The 18,131-nt window shown below is 41.3% G+C and overlaps 1 protein-coding gene across 3 annotated transcripts in view; it reads right to left on the bottom strand.

Annotated features, from left to right (window-relative positions):
- The window catches only part of dennd2b (DENN domain containing 2B), a 54,589-nt gene that overhangs the window by 20,709 nt on the left and 15,749 nt on the right, over positions 1 to 18,131 (bottom strand). For all 3 annotated transcript variants that reach the window (XM_085157768.1, XM_085157778.1, XM_085157760.1), the window contains exons 3-5: positions 9,227 to 10,504; positions 7,725 to 7,870; positions 638 to 759 (exon numbers count right to left, since the gene is read on the bottom strand). In XM_085157768.1, the coding sequence (XP_085013894.1) occupies positions 638 to 759; positions 7,725 to 7,870; positions 9,227 to 10,504 (1,546 nt within the window). The remainder of the gene's footprint in view (positions 1 to 637; positions 760 to 7,724; positions 7,871 to 9,226; positions 10,505 to 18,131) is intronic.

An 18,131-nucleotide genomic window follows, 5' to 3' on the forward strand; every position in this document is an offset into this window, starting at 1 on the left:
ACCCTACAATAAGATAACAATAACATTTATTTTTTAAATTGCACTTATTTTTCTTTTATTAAAATATACCAGGAATTAAATGTGTAGATTAATAGCTTTGCACTGACAGAAAAGTCAGTTTCACTGGTCCATATGTGGGCCACGATGCTTTAATGTGTTAGTGTCAATGCAAACAAAACATTAAAGCATTTAAGCAGGAGAATACGATTTATTGTGAAGCAGTCACAGGGAGTGGCATTCAAAGGAACAACTCAAAAAAGCATGTCCATCTTCAAAGCAGGGGTTTTCCTGTACATGTGATAACTTGAAACGTTTGTCATCTTCTCAGCGCTACTCTGGAAATGACTGACTTCTCTGATGGACTTCTCTATCAAAAGTAGCGGTTCAAACAGTGTTTACAGCAGTGTTAAACAATGCTTGTTGTTACCACATGTACCCCTTTTGTCCCTTCTACTTTACATAGTGTGAGGCATGTGCCTGGCAATGAAGTGAGCAGACTAAATCAGCAGATGGCCCTTTCTGTAAACATCGCAAGGTCTAAACACGTCAAGCGGTTTCCTGGAGTGACTCAAATGAGGTGTGAGATTCTTTAAAAGACGTTATCCAGGTTTCATCTGTGACACCCCGAAAGGGTTACCTGAGGCGGAAAGTTCAGCTTCCTGTCCATGACGGACCATGAGCGGTTGTTCTCCAACAGACGAGACGTACGGCCCAAACTCCGCCGCTTCAGGTCGACGTCCTCATATGGATTCTCCTTCTCTGTGGGAATAAAGTGACTGTTCACGATAGAAGTACAGCTGGCAACAGTTTGTGTAAGCAGGCCGTTTCTGAGAGAGGACAGATGAGGCCGAGGGGTCAAAGAGGGTAAATAGAAGGCGATTAAAGGTGTCAGAGGTCCAAGAAAGCCTCCCTAGGTTATTTCAAAAAGGGATGAGTGATGAAAGGTAAGTCAAAGGACATTCACAGCCGACTCAAGTTAATTCCCAACTGAGTCACTGTCCAGATATGCAAACTGTAGTGAGAGAGCAAAAGAAGAGTACATCATGAGTTCCACAAAGACCTTTCCAATAACCACTGGTTCTTTCAGGTATACATCCACTAAGTATATCATTTTATGTTTGTTTGTTGCATACGACAATCTAATAAGGCATCTGACAAACAAGAGTTCGGGTCTCATTTGGCAAATTATTTTAGGCCTGCAATAAGCATAGATTTTGCTACCACTCCATACTTGTACTTCAGTCACTAAATGATGGCAGGAAAGCAAAGAGCATGAACATTACAGAGCATAGCATGGCTCTCGCTGATGTCACCTGGCAGGGGACCAACTTCAATAAAGACAGAACTTGTGTAACACCACAGTCCGTGTCTATTCAGACATGTGCTCTGAGAATAGCTTTTTGGCAGGGTCTGAAAAAGGTTGTGAGAAAGAGAAGAAACCACGGTGAAGAACAAAAAACAGAGCCAGATGGCGTCGAAATGCATGAAGGGAACTTTTAAAAGAAAGAAAATCAGTGTTATCTGGCAGCAGAAGTGCATCTGGTAGCTGTGTTTTAAAGGAAAAGCCGGTGAACCCTCCAACAATGAGAGTTTTTTAAGCACCTAACTTAAAAAAATGCTTCCATAGCTTTGTTCAGTTACCTATTTTTAGGTTAATGATTTAACCTGTACACACACACACACACACACACACATTCATGCACAGACAATGTACACTGGATGGGGAGCTTCGGGGCGTTATGTTGTGTCACGCAGTCAATTAGTTGAGTGGAGTTATTTTTATGTGCATCATTAAAGCTGCGGGGCAGAATCAGAGGGCTCAGTCTGACCCCACATTGTGCCGCTGCGCCATTAAACTGAAGCTATACTGTAATGAGAGCCTGCTGGGAAAATCACATGTCTCTATAGCTGCTCATGCACTGGAGGGTACTAATCTGCTCCTCTGATTACAAACATCAGGATCTCTCCCTAACACACTCCCAGACACGCAGCATTACGCAAGGAGGGGACACACCTCAGCTGCACACTGTGATTGTACATTTCTGCGTACGCACAATGGACGCTCTGGGCAGGGCGAGGCTCAGAACAAACTACACCAACAATGTCAGGATCAGTTTACCCTCTAAAGTGGCGACCTTGTACCAATGCTCAACCACTGAAACAAAACTACATCAGGGATGGACGCTATAGAAGAACCTCTGGCAGGACCGCAAACCATACAGCGCCTCCGTCACGAAGACAGTCTCTCCCGTGACCACGCCGGCGACGTTTTGTGGCAGAATGTACAGTATTTCAGGCACCATAACAAAATTACAGCTTGCTTTATGTGTCTAAGGTGCATCTGTTTAATCGCTCGTTACACGTAGCAGACAGTCGCCCAGATTCATTCGCAGTGGGGTAAGAGCAGACAGCTGAATCATTGTGTCAGTGGCGCAAAGGGTGTGATTCATCAGCTTGTAAACAGATCAATCACCGGCACACCATTTGTCCGCTACGCTAGTTAAAAGCACTTACACGGTTCCCTGATGTCACAATATATCATGCAACCGTAGTAACACTGTAGCGCAGGTCAAAAAAGGCCAGCGATCTTAAGATAAACACCTAACATCAAGCACAAGTGCCAACTGACAACAAGTGAGTGGGCGTCCTTCCAAGAAAGTCAAAGAAGTCAAAGTTCTCATGGGAAAGAAAAACATTTATTTATTTCATTTTTTTCATTTCTTGCATAGTCAGTGTTCATGTATTTTCATACGACATGAAAAAGAGACCTCACATCTGGGAACCATTGCAGTACTTTGTTTTATAGGGTCTTTTTTCTAGCCAGCGTTACCAGGGTACTTCCTCAGGTTAAGAGGAACTTGGAGTGATGCAGGTATACTGTAATTGGCTAAAAATCTGAATGTAGCTATTTAGAGAGCAACTCTTAAAGATGAGATGGAGTCCAGACTTTAATAAAGGGAAATAAGATGCAATCTTGATTAAATATAAAACTCTGCACTCACAGTTCCCTTTGGTTTGCTAGTGGGCATCCACCCCATGCAGCAATGTGGGGAGAAAATGAAGATGCTGACCACAACAAGAGGTGACGCTGAACTACCAACCACTGGCCTGCATTACATCAGCCTCAAGAGTTTGTTGAGGGGCGAATGCAATCAGAATAAAGGCTCGGAAGGAATTTGGAACACAGGGACATCCCCGGTGGGTACTTACCCACAGGTACTCCCCAGAAATTGTTTCGTCTTAAAGCAGCTCTAATGTCAACTTTCTTTGCATTTGATTTTTATAATTACAAATTGCAAAGAGAAAAACGTGTCAAGAGCAAATATGAAACACATTATGGGAGACCTAGACTATATATATATATATAATCTAAACATCCACCTAAACATCAGCAAAAGGGTTTTTTTTTCTGTTTCTTTCCGTACGCGCTTACTTGTTGAGTTCAGAGAATATACGGGAGGTTGTTGTTCTTTGTAAAAGATGGCTGTACCGTGTAATAAGATACACAAAAACCCTCATTTCCTACCAGCGTGGCTGCTTCTCAAATGAAACTTTAGTTTGAAAGCTTTTGTTTGAGAACTTCAACTGGAAGACAACATCTCTGTCGAGAACAGGCAAAGATCGGGAAAAGTGCGTCTCCAACCCGCAAACTCTCACCCTCACAGTGCCGGATGAACAATGGGAGCTTTGTTGCGAGTCACATGAAAATCCGTCATGCCTTGACGCTCTATCTCAGACCGCTGCACATCCTCAGCCAAAAAGAAAAAAAAGAAAAAAAAACAGAAGAAGAAGGAGAAGAAGAAGAAGAAGTGCACTGACTGGGAAAAAATGGTTATGCTTGTATATTTAAAAAATCCTACCCTTATTTAGTCATCACTGAGTGATGACTAAATTTATTTATAATAAAATTATATTTATTTATAATAAAAATATTGCAGAGTGTGTAAGCTGTTTGGGGATTTTTTTGTTTGGTTGGGGTTTTTTTTTTTTTTTTGCACAAGTTTCATCATGAGCTTGCACATCGCACTGACACATTTTCACTGCATTAAATATGCACTGAGGGAGTTGGCAGCTGAACTGGGCAAAGGGCCTGGGGTCATTTGCTAGTGGAAAGGAATTTTGGCTCCTCGACGCATCCAGCATTTCATACACAAATTATCTCAGACAACAAACCAATGATTTGACTTCTCTCCGGCGAGAAACGCTTCATGAAAATGTAAGAAAATGAGGCTTAGCAATTTTTATATAAGTAAATCTGTGACCACACAAAAAAAACCATCCTTACTCTAACATTTGGTGAACTGCCACTTACTGATTACTGATTACATCTATCTGCATCAATAAAGGCATTTCACTGTGGGAGTTCCCACTGCTCCTCTTCGCCCAGCTGATGCCGGATAGCAGAGTGAAAATGCAGATACCCAGTTGATCTCTACAATAAAATCCAACCCATGCAGCCACATGTTATCCATTAATCTTATTTTCAGGCTCAGTGCTCACTGACTGCTCCCACAGTGGGATTTTTTTTCCACACCCCACACATTTCTACATGAAGCAAAAATGCGGGGGGGGGGGGGCACCACGCAATCTTATTACAACTTCAAGAGTCACTAAAACATCCGACTTTGTCTGCCAAGGCTTCTGTCACAATCAGACTAATGATATGCATTCAACACCCACTTTATTAGGTACACCTTGCCAGTACGCGTTTGGAGCCTCTTTCACCTTCAGACCTGCCTTAACCCTTTAAGACCTACCATAGAACCAAGTCCGCCAGAGCTTATATTATATTTTTACATGCTGTAGTGCCAATTTTGGGAGCATTTCAAGTTGCTATACATCAATACAACCATTATAGCCCAAATTTTAATAATATGTATGCATTAAGTGCATAGTAATTACATAAATTGCAAAAAAGTGCAATAAACTACAAAATAATTGAAAATCGTTTTTGTTTTTTTAACATATATTTCTAGTTAGAGAAATTTAAGAGGCTTATCCCTCAAAACTGTAAATACAAAAAAGTTGCACAAAATAGTTTCCCACCACAGGAAATTTATTTTGAGTGTCTTCATAGTTTTATTTTTGAAATACACCAATTTTCATATACTGCAGGAAAAACGAAAATAAATATTATAATGCAAATTTGCAAAAAAGCAGCATATGCATCAAAATAAACTATTTCCAGCAGTGCAATATGAGTCCTAAGCATCCCAGAAACAACACAGAAAGTCATAAAGTCAAAGATTTTAAAAACACCAGTATAGGCTCACTGAGGCCCTGATGGTAAAAAAACCCTACATTTTCGCAAAATGATGTCACTTCTGGTTTCGGACGTAGGAAGTGTTACAAACAGCTGATCGGATTGGCAAAGCCTGTTTCTGGAATATTATGTTTTTGTTGCTGCAAGCGCTTTTTATGCAGTTTTTGCAAAGCTATATGTGGAAGGAAACTGTGACCGAGGACAAGCTGATGGCATAAGATGTAAGTACAACTCCTCCAGTTTCATATGCAAAAAAAATTATTGCGCTAGCTTACGTGGTTGCAAAGCTACCGGGATTTAAAAATAGTTACGCAAAACAGAGCGTGCCCGCTCCGACCGGCTTTAAAGGGTTAATTCTTCATGTGATAGAGTCAAAAAGGTGCTGGAAACATTTCTCTGAGATTTTATTCCATATTCACATGACAGTATCACACATTTGCGGCAAATTTGTCGGCCACACATGAATTTCCCGTTCCACCCCATCCCAAAGGTGCTCTTTTTGACTGAGATCTGGTGAGTGTGAGGGGAATTTGAGTACGGTGAACTCATTTTCACATTCAAGAAACCAGATTGAGGGGATCTGAGTTTTGTGACATGGTGAGTTATCCTGCTGGAAGCAACCACGGTCAGCAACAATACTCCAGTAGACTGTCTTGCTCTGTTGATACTAAGGCTATGTTCACACTGCAGCCGAAAGCGCATCAAATCCGATTTTTTGACCCTCTGCGACCCATATCCGATCATGCTATGACAGTGTGAACGGCACAAATCCGATATTTTCAAATCCGATCTGGGTCACTTTCGTATGTGGTACTGAATCTGATAAATATCTGATGTTTTACAGCGACTGCTGTTTGAACGGTCATGTCGCATTAAATCCGTCTTTTACGTCACTGACACAAGACAGACGCCGATTATCAGCGCCGGAGAAGACATCGCGAACGCTTCCTGGCCATCCAGTGTAGATGTTAGTGAAAGTGTTGGGAAGACAACGTGAACATTTTATTTGTACTGTATAATCTGCAGATTCTGACAGAAATCTGCAACTATCCTTTGAAGCACCGCTCCTCTAAAGCAGCAATAAGGATTATTATTAGGTTATTTACATTGTTATGTAAATAACAAAATAACTTTAAGCAAAAATTGGGGAAACGTAAAGTCCACAGTCTTTATATTAAGGGCCATCAGTCAAATAATATTGTTTGCTCTGGGTCTAAACAGAGCACGTTGTGTGTGACGCCCTCTTTTGCGCATGCGGGCCGCTTTGAGCGTTCACACTAGAGCGCGTTTGCTGTCGCATTTTATTTGTAGTGTGAACAAGCAGACAAAAAAATCGGATTTGATCAAAAGATCGGAATTGAGCATTAAGACCTGCAGTGTGAACGTAGCCTAAGAGGTCCAAAGTGTGCCAAGAAAATATTCCCCCACACATTACATCACCAGAAGCAGCCTGAATTGATCCAAGGCAGGGTGGATCCATGCTTTCATGTTGTTTATGCCAAATTGTGAGCCTACCATCTGAATGCAGCAGCAGACATTTAGAATCATTATACCAGGAACCATTTTTCCACTTTTCTATTGCCCAATTTTAGTGAGCCTGTGCCAACTGTATCCTTAGTTTCCTGTTATTAGCTGACAGGAGTGGTTCCCAGCCTGGTCTTCTGCTGCTGTAGCCCATCTGATTCAAGGTTCAATGTGCTGTGTATTCAGAGATGCTGTTATATATAAATTTCTGTTAGCTTCCTGTCAAATTAAAACAGTCTGGACAAAAATCTTCTCTGATTTTTGGCATCAAGAAGGCATTTTCACACAGAGAACTGCTGCTCACTGATATTTTTGTCTTTTTCGGACCACTCTCTGTAAATCATAGAGATGGTTGTTTGGGAAAATCCCAGTAGGTCAGCAGTTTGTCAAAAACTCAGACCAGCCCGTCTGGCACCGGCAACCGTGCCTCCTTCAGAGTCACTTAAATCACCTTTTATCTCCATTCTGATGCTCAATTTGAAGTTGAGCAGATTGTCTTGGCTATGTCTACAGATCTAAATGCATCGAGTTGCTCTCATGCGATTGGCTGATTCGATATTCGCGTAAATGAGCAGTTAAGCAGGTGTACCTAATAAAGTGGCCAACAAGTGGAACTAGTGGAACTAAAACTTTTTCACATGATTTGGGTGTCCTTGCCTTTGATTTCCTTTATAGTACCTGTATCATTATATGTTTGGAGCAAACCGATTTTGTCTCAACATAAGTTCAAAATACAAAAATATTCAGTTTACTATCACAGAAGAATAGAAAACATGAAAAATAAATGCAAATTCAAGACGCAAGAACCAGAAAAATGTTGTATGTCTTACTTTGAAAGGTGACTTATACAGTAATACAAATTACAGATCAACGATCTGAAGATCAGTTAATGTTTACATCTTGTCTTGTTTACAGTGTACTGAGCCAGTGTGCTTACCTACTATGTCCTCATAGGCATTCTCCTCTAAAGTGCTTTTGGAATTGGGTCGGCTCCGTGCGTCTGTGGTCAGTGCGCCATTCTCCGTGGGCGAGGACGGATATGAAGACGGCAAGCTGGCAGCATCCTCCGACTCACATGACTCTCTAGAAGAAAATAAACAATTTGAAACAGACCAAGGTGCTGAGGACAAGTCAACACGAGCCAGTGTCTTACTCAGAGCATGTCAACACGTGATAGAGGACAGAAAAAGTGCAGGTCGTATTAAAATATAATCCAGACAGCTGGCCCTACTTCTAAAATGCACTACTTGTCATCTGGAAGAACAGAAACAGGTGGAAACACTCCTAGTGCTGATAAGCGCATTAAAGTCAACGTTTGTCCTTTTAAAAAAAACCTAAATCAGAAGAATTAATGTTGAAATAAAAGGATCATGCTCCGATCACCGAAAAATTCTAGATAAGTCCAAAGTAAACATGCAGATATCTTACTATTCCTGCATGTTGTCTGCACAGTGTAAAGCACATGCCACATGTCGAGGCACTGCACAAACTGTTAGCGGAGCTACATCGGCGCAGGGATCTACAGTACGGTCAAGTCGCGCCATCGACAGCTTGTGGCTATAAGCTCGGTCTGAAATTGCTTGAACCACAGGAATGTTAAACACAGAGTCACAGGGATGAACGTTTAAAGATTTCATGCCCGTTTCACACACGGGGATGATCTGATCAGGCCCCATGCTCACAAAAAACAACTGAGGACTTCTGATAAAGAGAATTATGAAAGAGTTATAGGAGCAGACCTTTTTTATGGGCCTGCATAAATTTCTGGATAGGATCTGGCATTTCAAATCCTCTGTCAAAGTATTATTTTTCAGTGGCAACCTTGCTGATTCAAGAGCTAAAACAAACTCAGGACGTGCAGCAACCTTGCAAACGGACACACTGATGAGAAGCCTGTTGAGCTTCATCATCAGTGAAGCAATTAGCCATAATGAACAAGCCTAATTTCTCACAAGGCAGTCAAACATGTTTGATGAGTTATCCTCTTAAAGGAGATGAAGCCAGAAACTAGGTCCAATGCCAAACTATAACAAAACACAGATGTTTGTCATTCAAACTGTCAAGTTTGCAGAGTTTATTAATGTACAAAGACTGGGAATGGTAAATGTGCAGTTAATTCAAAAATCTGTAAACTACCTGTATAGCTCCAAGATGCTTTTTTAAATATTTTTGGGAATGTTACATGTGGTATGCATGTAGTTGGAATATGCAAGATCCACAAAATATTACGTTTTTATTACACTGTAAGTGCATGCCAGGTTTCATACTTTCTCCCTAGCCCTTCAAAAACTTCCTGTTTTAAAGTGGTTCGTCCTGTTCACTCAAAACTCCAGACTGTAATAATAAAGCATCGTATTGTGTGGTAATGTAATACAAGTTTCCTGTGCTTATACTTGTGTGATTAAAGACACAAAAGCAGGCATTTGATTTTTGCCTCACCTGTCCTGGATTCTGATGGGGGCACTTCCTTCGGTCTTTGCCGTTCGTGTCGTGCTGGGTGCAGGGGTCGAGGGCAGCGGCGGCGGAGACTCAGAGGCTCTGTCTGGAGGTAGTCCATTGGTCGACGATGCACCCTTCTGGTCTCGATTGGCGTCGTATTCAAAAGTGCGTTTGGGTTTAGGTAAGGGGTTGACTGGTGTGCTAACAGAGTTCTTTTGGCTCAGTGGTTCTGGGCTCTTGGACCTGGCTGAGCTCACACTAAACCTTTGTCTGAGTTTAGAGAGCTTGTCGGGCACCAAAGCGGTGTCCGGTTCAGTGTTCACTGAACAAATGCTGCTGCGCTTACTGGTACATGTGCTGTCCAGGTCGTCCCCTATCACAAAGGACTTTTGTCTCGTCTTATCCGGCGTGTAGCAGTTACTCAGGTAACGTGGAGGGGGTGGGCTGGGATTCTCCTTCAGGGCTTGCTCGATCTTTTGTATCCTGTTGAGGACCGCTGACGTCTCTTTGCGAGTAGACAGGGAGCGCACGAACGGTCCCGTAGAGTCTGTCTTGGCGATCCTTTTCTGGAAACGTCCGTTTTTGTCTGGAAATCCTTCCTCCTCCTCCGTCTCTGTGAAGGAGCATTCAGAGAATGCCGTGCTCATCCTGCGAACCCCCTTAAAGTCAAAAGTCTTCTCGCTGCAGGGAGAAGACAGCAGGCTCGGGCAGCCCTCGCTACTCCCTATGCGCTCCCCTCCTCTTTTGTCCAGACACAAGCTCATCCTAGGCAGAGACACCCTTCTGCACTCCCATTCTGAGATCTTCTTGCGGATTGTGGCAGGGGGGACACCTGTTGCTGAAGAGGTGAGAGAGAGGGCGCGCTTGTGGCCTTGGTAAGAGGAAGGTCCCAGTGAGAGCGTGCTCCAGCTCAGTGTCCTACCATTAAGTCCATCTCCTGGAGCGAGATCCCCTTGTTTTTCCTTCTGCTCCTGTGCGCCCTGACTTTCCTGACAGGACTTGGTTTGAGCTGGAGGCTTGTAGATGGAAAGCCTGTTCTCCAGGCAGCTGATGCTCTTTGACTTGGTTAGACGGCCCTGGCAGTCAGGCTCACTTGTGAGAGATGCACCACTGCACAGGTTAGCTGTCTTGTTATTCCATCCACCACGTAGCAGAAACCTGCCGTCAGTTCTGACGTACCTGCTCTGCTTGCCAGAGTTCTCACTGTCGCTGAGGAGCGGCTGCTGGCTCTGCCGCTGGCTGGCAGAGAGAGCAGGACACGGTGATGTAGACTGGCACCTGAAACAAGGCAGAGAGAGGTGTGAAGAAAATTTACATTTAAAAAATACTTCAGACTGACAGATGGTAACAAACCAGTGTCATAAAAGGTGCCAACAAGTCCGCGTGCAAATGTGGACCAGATGGGAGAAAACTGTAAAGAATCAGCCGAAAGATTTGAAATAATTTCCGAGATCAAAGACAGCATGAAAACCTGAGCCACGTATTTAGAATAACCACAGGAAAGTATTCTGTCTCTGGCAGCGCAGGATTCAAATACAGGCCAAAGGAAATACAGACTACATTAAAATGCCACTGCGGATTTTTCCACATAATCAAAAAAACTTGAGGAGAATCAGTTTGGACCTCACACAGAAAGGAGCATGCCAAGCAAGATTTATCTTACCTGTGAAAGTCTCGCTGCTCCTCTCTGGTGCGCAAAGCTTTTGCTGATCCTTGCAGCTAAGTGGTACTAGGTGCTACTGTGTTCTCGCACTTACTGCAGACTCTGCAACCGTTTACCTCACACACACTATCACACACACACCTTTTCTCACGGTGCTCACCCGCTTTAAGATTTCCACAGAGTGCCAAATTTTCCACTTAACTTCAGGTTAACCTACCACTCATAGCACATCAGGAGCTTTGTCATGAGCTGAAAGGTGACTAACTCTTGTGAAAGTGAAGTGTTGGGAAGATCTGATGTCATAGCCATGGTTAGAATAACAAGAGCTATGGGAGGAGGAAGCTGAGGGCTGTGGACTATGATCCAACAATGCAGGTTGGGACAGATCCGACTTCACGCCTATCTGCCCATCCCTGGTTTCACTCTTCCTGCTCCAGGGTGGAGAAACTTATACAAAAGCTGGGGGCTTGGTTGCTGAAGCCATGAAGGATGCATCTCATCTTACTTGCTTTGAAGGTGTACTGTATGAGAAATGAAGACATGACCTCACATCTGCAGAGTTTTAATGGTAGTTTCCAGAGTTACTCTGGAGTAAACTGAATGATTAATAACACTAACACTATTTTCATCATAAGGCTGAAATGTCAGTGGAGACAAAGCAAATACGACCAAATATGATTCTTAAAAAGCAGGATCCCACTGACATCTGGTCCTTCACAATTTACAGTAATTCTCATGTTTTAATATATGAGGATAAGCAGCCCCTATTCAATTTAATTTAATTCAATTTCATTTTGTTTACAGCGCCAAATCACAAAAACAGACCCTGTAGACCCTACGATAATACATACAGAGAAAAACCCCAATTAGCAAGCACACTGGCAACAGTGGGAAGGAAAAACTCCCTTTAAACAGGAAGAAACCTCCAGCAGAACCAGGCTCAGGGAGAGGCGGCCATATGCTTGTTGAGGTTGAGAGAAGGAAGACAGGATAAAAGACATGCTGTGGAAGAGTTTACAGATTAATAACAAATGTGATTCAATGCAGAGAGGTCTATTAACACATACTGGGTGGGAAGGGTGAATGAAGAAGAAATACTTGATGCATCATGGGAATCCCCCAGCAGCCTACACCTATTGCAGCATAACTATGGGAGGATTCAAGGTCACCTGGTCCAGCCCTAACTATATGCTTTAGCAAAAATGAAAGTTTGAAGCCTAATCTTAAAAGTAGAGATAGTGTCTGTCTCCCGAATCCAAACTGGAAGCTGGTTCCACAGAAGAGGGGCCTGAAAACTGAAGGCTCTCCCTCCCATTCTACTTTTAAATACTCTAGGAACAACAAGTAGGCCTGCAGTGCGAGAGCAAAGTGCTCTAATAGGGTGATATGGTACTACAAGGTCATTAAGATAAGATGGGGCCTGATTATTTAAGACCTTGTATGTGAGGAGCAGGATTTTGAGTTCACTTCTGGATTTAACAGGAAGCCAATGAAGGGAGTTTTTAGGACACCCTGATAATAATGAATTACAGTAGTCCAGCCTAGAAGTAATAAATACATTTTCAGCGTCACTCTGAGACAGGACATTTCAAATTTTAGACATACTGCGCAAAAAGAAGAAAGCAGTCCTACATATTTGTTTAATATGTGCAATGAAGGACATGTGCTGGTCAAAAATGACTCCAAGGTTCCTCACAGCGTTACTAGAGGCCAAGGTAATGCCATCCAGAGTAAGATCTGGTTAAAAATTGTATTTCCAAGATTTTTAGGACTGAGTTCAGAAACCTCAGTTTTATCTGAATTTAGAAGCAGAAAATTAGAGGTCATCCAGGTCTTTATGTCTTTAAGACATTCCTGCAGTTCCTGCAATTGGTGTGTATTATCTGGCTTCATGGACAGATAAAGGCTGGTGTCATCTGCATGGCAGTGAAAATGTATGTATGCTATGCCTGCGATGATACTATCTAAGGGAAACTACCTATATTAGGTGGTTTCCGAAAAAACTGCAGTAGTAATGCAAAAACAAAGTGAGGTTTATGGCTAGTGTAATCTACAATGGCTGCAATGTTTAAAAAGAATTTCAACTTTCTTTGAAAAAAACTGTCCTTTTTATTCTTATTATTCCATTTTCTACAGTGCGGGGGACAACTGCTACAACACTGAGGGGATCAAATTTTTAGATTTTTATTAAAGGATCAATATAACAGGGCTATAACATGACATGGTGCAGTTTTACTTTTTTGGGGGCGCTGTCCAAAAATGATCCAGACCTTCTAGGAACTTTTAAAGTGCTCTTGAGTGATAGTTCTCCAGGCTTTCTTGAGGTCTTTTTTTCTGTGGACATTGGTTACTTTTTTACAGGCCTTGTACCTAACAACTTTCAGAAGAATGCTTTTATTTTGTTAAGCTACTTAACACTGACCTGTGAATCCTTCAAGCATAAAGAACGCACCTAACTCAAGAATGTTATGACTACACCTAAGAGAAAACTTAGTGAAGAACCAATTTTATATTGTGTCTTCAGGCACATTGTTACAAGCAGCCTGTCACAAAAACACATCATTTGTTCCCATTTCTTTAGTTGAGTCAACAAAAAATACCAACAATTACAATATACACCAACAAGGGGATTCCCAGAGAGCTTTTAGCCACGAACTTGCATTTCTCAGCATGCTGTGTATTTTCCTAAAAAAAATTAAGGAAACTTGGCAACTGGAGGACAAAAGAAGCAGCAGTCCTAAAAAGCATCAACAGATGAACAGTATCTCAAAGTCATGTGCTGAAGAAATAAGGAAAAAAATCCATCAAAGGCCTAACACAGGACCTGAGCGATACATCTGGCCCTTCAGTTGATTCATCTACTGTTCAGCAAAGCCTCATCAGAAATGGTCTCAGTGGAGGGATGGCCGTCAATTAAAGAATTCTTAATGAAGGTAAACAGCAAGAAAAGACTGAGGTATGCCATACACAAGAACTGGACTGAAAACAAGAGGCAACAAGTCTTACAGGTTGGGGATCTTCTCAAAATTGACTGAATAATAATGAATGCAAAAAAGTACCATCAGATTTTGAGCCACCAAATGGAAGCATCTGTCTGGCAAAGGATCCATTTTTCAGCATGACAATGAACCCAAACCCACTGCCGGTGTAGTATAAGAATATCTGGATAAATTGGCCTCCCCAGAGCCCAGACCTCTACATTAATGAAGCAATTTGGAGTCATCTTGACAGAGAACAGAAAAACTGCAGGCAAAATACAAAGATGAACTTTGAATGTCCTTCAAGAAGCCTGGAGAACTATTCCTGAAGACAACTGAAAGAAATTACAAGAAACCTTGCCTAAAAAAGGTCTGGCTATGTTGAAGAATAAAGGTTATCATACCAAACACTGACTTTCAAGATTGTTGGAAATATAAAACCTCTGTTTTTGTCATATATATTGTATTCCCATGTATGCTTGCACATTTGTGCACCTATTATGTCTGCACCTATTTCCCAAACCAAAAAAAAAGCCAAATAGACCCCATGGTTTCATGAATACAATCCTTTTAAAGCACTGATGTTAATCAGCAGTCAGCATGTGTTGCAGTGTTTCAGTGGGGAGCTGTTGAAAAGAACTTGTCTGGGAAATTAAATTCCTACTGCTTTCCTGGCAAAACTCCGATCATAAATTCTGCCAAGGACTACGTCTACCACAGGAACCTAGTGAGGGAACAGCATCTCTGAAGCTAAGTATCAACTGGAATGTTTTAGTAGCAACCAGACCAAACACTCAACAATGCAATCCTAATACCACTAGCAGTGCAGTTTGTTGAGTTAATCATGACACTATTAATTTTCTCCCTGGGGTTTTACTTTGGGAAAGATTAGTGCTGTGTTTCCATGCCTAACAATGATGTGACAGTAAACAAGCAAAAACAAGATGATCTGGGAGAAAACACTCACACTGGCTTCACGCTGGGCTTTCAGAACATCTTAAAGAGAGAACACAGCATAATTGTGCACACACTGCTGTGTCTTCACTCTGACATGTCTGAACTGATTTTCACCCCTCATCCAAGAGGCTCTTTCAGTTCTAACACGAAAAGGTGGAGAGTCTCAGGTATTTAAACCCTAGTGGAGGAGGTGCTTGTTGACCCATTCAATTCAATTCAATTTTATTTATATAGTGCCAAATCACAACATCACATAGATACAGAGAAAAACCCAACAATCATATGTGCATCATATGCACAGCTCTCTTAAGGTCCCACAGCATTTCATTCAGGCTGAGGTCATTGTAACCCTTGATTTTATTCTTTTTCAGCCATTCTATTGTCAATTTGCTGCTGTGTTTGGGATCCTTGCGCAGTTGCATGACTTAATTTGGGCCAAGCTTTAGCTGTCCAACAGATGGCTTCACGTTTAACTCTAGAATACTTTGGTATGCACAGGAGTTCATGGACGACTCAGTGACTGCAAGGTGCCCAGGTCCTGTCGCTGCAGAATGAGCCAAAATCATCACCAATCCCCCACCATGCTTTGTTTGGATTTTCACCAAACATGGAGCTGTGTGTTATAGCTAAACATCTCTACTTTGGTCTTTTCTGATCAAAGCACAATGTTCCAGAGATTGTGGTATTGTGTTAACACACAAGGCTCCAGACCAGGAGGCTGCAGAAACATCTGCTTTTATAACGGTGTTCACACTTACTGATGATCAGTTTTTCAAGTGCATTTGATTATCAGCACCTGGTTGTTATTTACTCTCTTCTTTCCTATCAAAACAGTGAGGGTGTACTTAGCTTTCACAGGTCTGCACAGAATCCTGTGAAAACTTCCTGTCTTCACACGCCACTTGACAGCTTCATATTATTTCAGTTGTAAACATAAAATAATATGAGTTTAAGAATAATATTAGAAAACCAACTGAACTGTAGTCTGACTTTGAAGACCTCTCAATTAGATAGTCAAAACGTTGTGCTGAGCTTCATCTTTTCTATCAGATTTTTGCCTATTCAAGGCTTTGGGTGCTTTAAGGGTTGTAAAAAGAAGCCTAGTTTAGTCAGCTTCAGATGGACTGGCCACAGATACAGTACTCTACAAAGAGCTGAATGCCAGTCACAACCTGGCCTCTGGCTCTTACTCCGGCTTCCAGGGCATTCCAACCACAAGCCACTTCCCGTTACTGACCAGGATGGAGAATGCAGCCTGTTCCCTAAACTTATAGCTCCGCATGTGCCGACTTTACCAGCTCTCTGTCAATTATCGGTGCGTAACACCTAAATATGGCAAATGTGTATCAATGAAAACAGTGTAGTAGTCTTCACTGTAGTCTTGGAGGTCCATGTCCATTCAGAGTACAACATCAGACGAAGGTCCTGTATTTGGACAAGTTTCCAATTTCAACTCATTTTAATCGAGACTTTGCCCATGTGCTGTTGCATATTAAAATGCTCCCTTCCTGGGGCTTCACAGTTAAGCACAAGCATAATTTATCCTTGGTTAATCTCATACGTCAGTGAGAATCCATTGAATAGCACATAAATCTTCTCCATCTGTTAAAACATCTGGCTGCATCTCACGAGCTTTAAATATGATCTTAAAGAGTCTTGTGTAAGACGAGTCCCTGAGGACCACCAGCTGCCAATAATAACAAATACTTTTATTAAGAGAGACGCAGGTTAAATGGACAAATGGGGTGCAAAGGGGATGATGAGAAAGCTTTGTGCTACTGCGATCAGTGTTTTACTTACAATGACTGGCTGTGAATGTTTACTATGGAGAACAGTGTGTACACAGTAATACCTAAAATTAGTTATACTAGATTTACGACACTGATTTAAATCCTAAGTACCTGCTGAAGCTTGTACCCTCATAGGAATCTCAGCAACACCACCTCAACTGTGCTGGATTTGTTTGATAGTAATAAACATTCAGAATATTAGATTAGCACAAGAGTAATCCTTCTGTTGTGAATGTGTTTAGCTTAACAGTACAGACATACGATATTTCTCTCATTTTAATTTGTGCTCGCACTCAAAAGTCTGCAAATGTTCTCCTCTCTGTTGTTCAAGACTTACTCAGTTTCACTCATGAATTAAGGATGCAGCCACATCAGCACATAAGTATAAACACAAGGAATGTCACACACTGCACCAGGGATTCGCTGCAGTACCACAAATTATGCTTTATGTGGTTTGCCATTTGCATTAGGCCTGATTGAAATGAGCAGCTACAGAAACCAGCTCCATTAGGTTACATTATAATTTTATGTAGGAAATGCTCTCTTCTGTGTGTCTTGCTTCATCAGAATGAAAAATGAGAAAAGGAATAGAAATCAGCAACATCCCTGGGAATCATTAACTATATAAGAATAATAGAAACCATGGATTAAAAAAAAGCTGTTTAAAATCAGCTATGGCAGAGTCGTGTAACAGCTTCAACAAAGACAAAAGGGTCATTCTTCAAATATGTCCAATTTTCAGGATACCTTAAAAATGTATTTCTTTTTCTAATGTTTAAATTTAGACCACAGTAGCATATAAATTCATGAATTGACATGACAACATGCCAGTTTTTTTTTTAAATCTCTTTTTGTACATTTACTTAAAGACCATGTGTGGTGATTTTTTGTCACACTGCTTTTAATTTTTAAAGGCATTTATAAAATATTATTTCTACAGTCTCTTCAGCACATGAAGAAAAAGAAGAATGCAACAAATCAGGAAATAATAAAGCTGATTTATCATTTATTAGGTTTGTTTAAAAGTATGCATGTGCAGCCATTTATTTGCTGCAATATTGAAAATATTTGAATTCTATAAATTTCAATTTATCAACATATGAAATACGACACATTTTATTTGATGTGACAGGAAATGCGAATGAAAACATGTGACTCAGAGGGGCTTTTGACAAATTTGACAGGATCATAAAGAATTATATTTTACAAAGCATTTGTAAATTAGTTTTCCTGCAGTATGTCACTGTCACTTCTCGACACGCTGACACACGTTTCAGCTCAGTATTCAGTTCAGGGCTGAATGGGGCACTTGTCCAGGAAACAGGATCATACTTGCAAAAGCTTTGGAAGCCTTATCATGACTGACAATCATTAGTTGTTTTTTTCCATGAGTGAAACAAATAGGAAAATATGGATAAATTCGAGCAGTGGATTTGTTTGTCTTTCAAGTCGAGTCATTTGGTCACTTTGAAACCACTTAATGCTCCCTGAAATGCACATACCCAAGCCCACCCTGT

The sequence above is a fragment of the Neolamprologus multifasciatus genome, chromosome 1 (genome assembly GCF_963576455.1).
Source record: "Neolamprologus multifasciatus chromosome 1, fNeoMul1.2, whole genome shotgun sequence".
NCBI lineage: Eukaryota > Metazoa > Chordata > Actinopteri > Cichliformes > Cichlidae > Neolamprologus > Neolamprologus multifasciatus.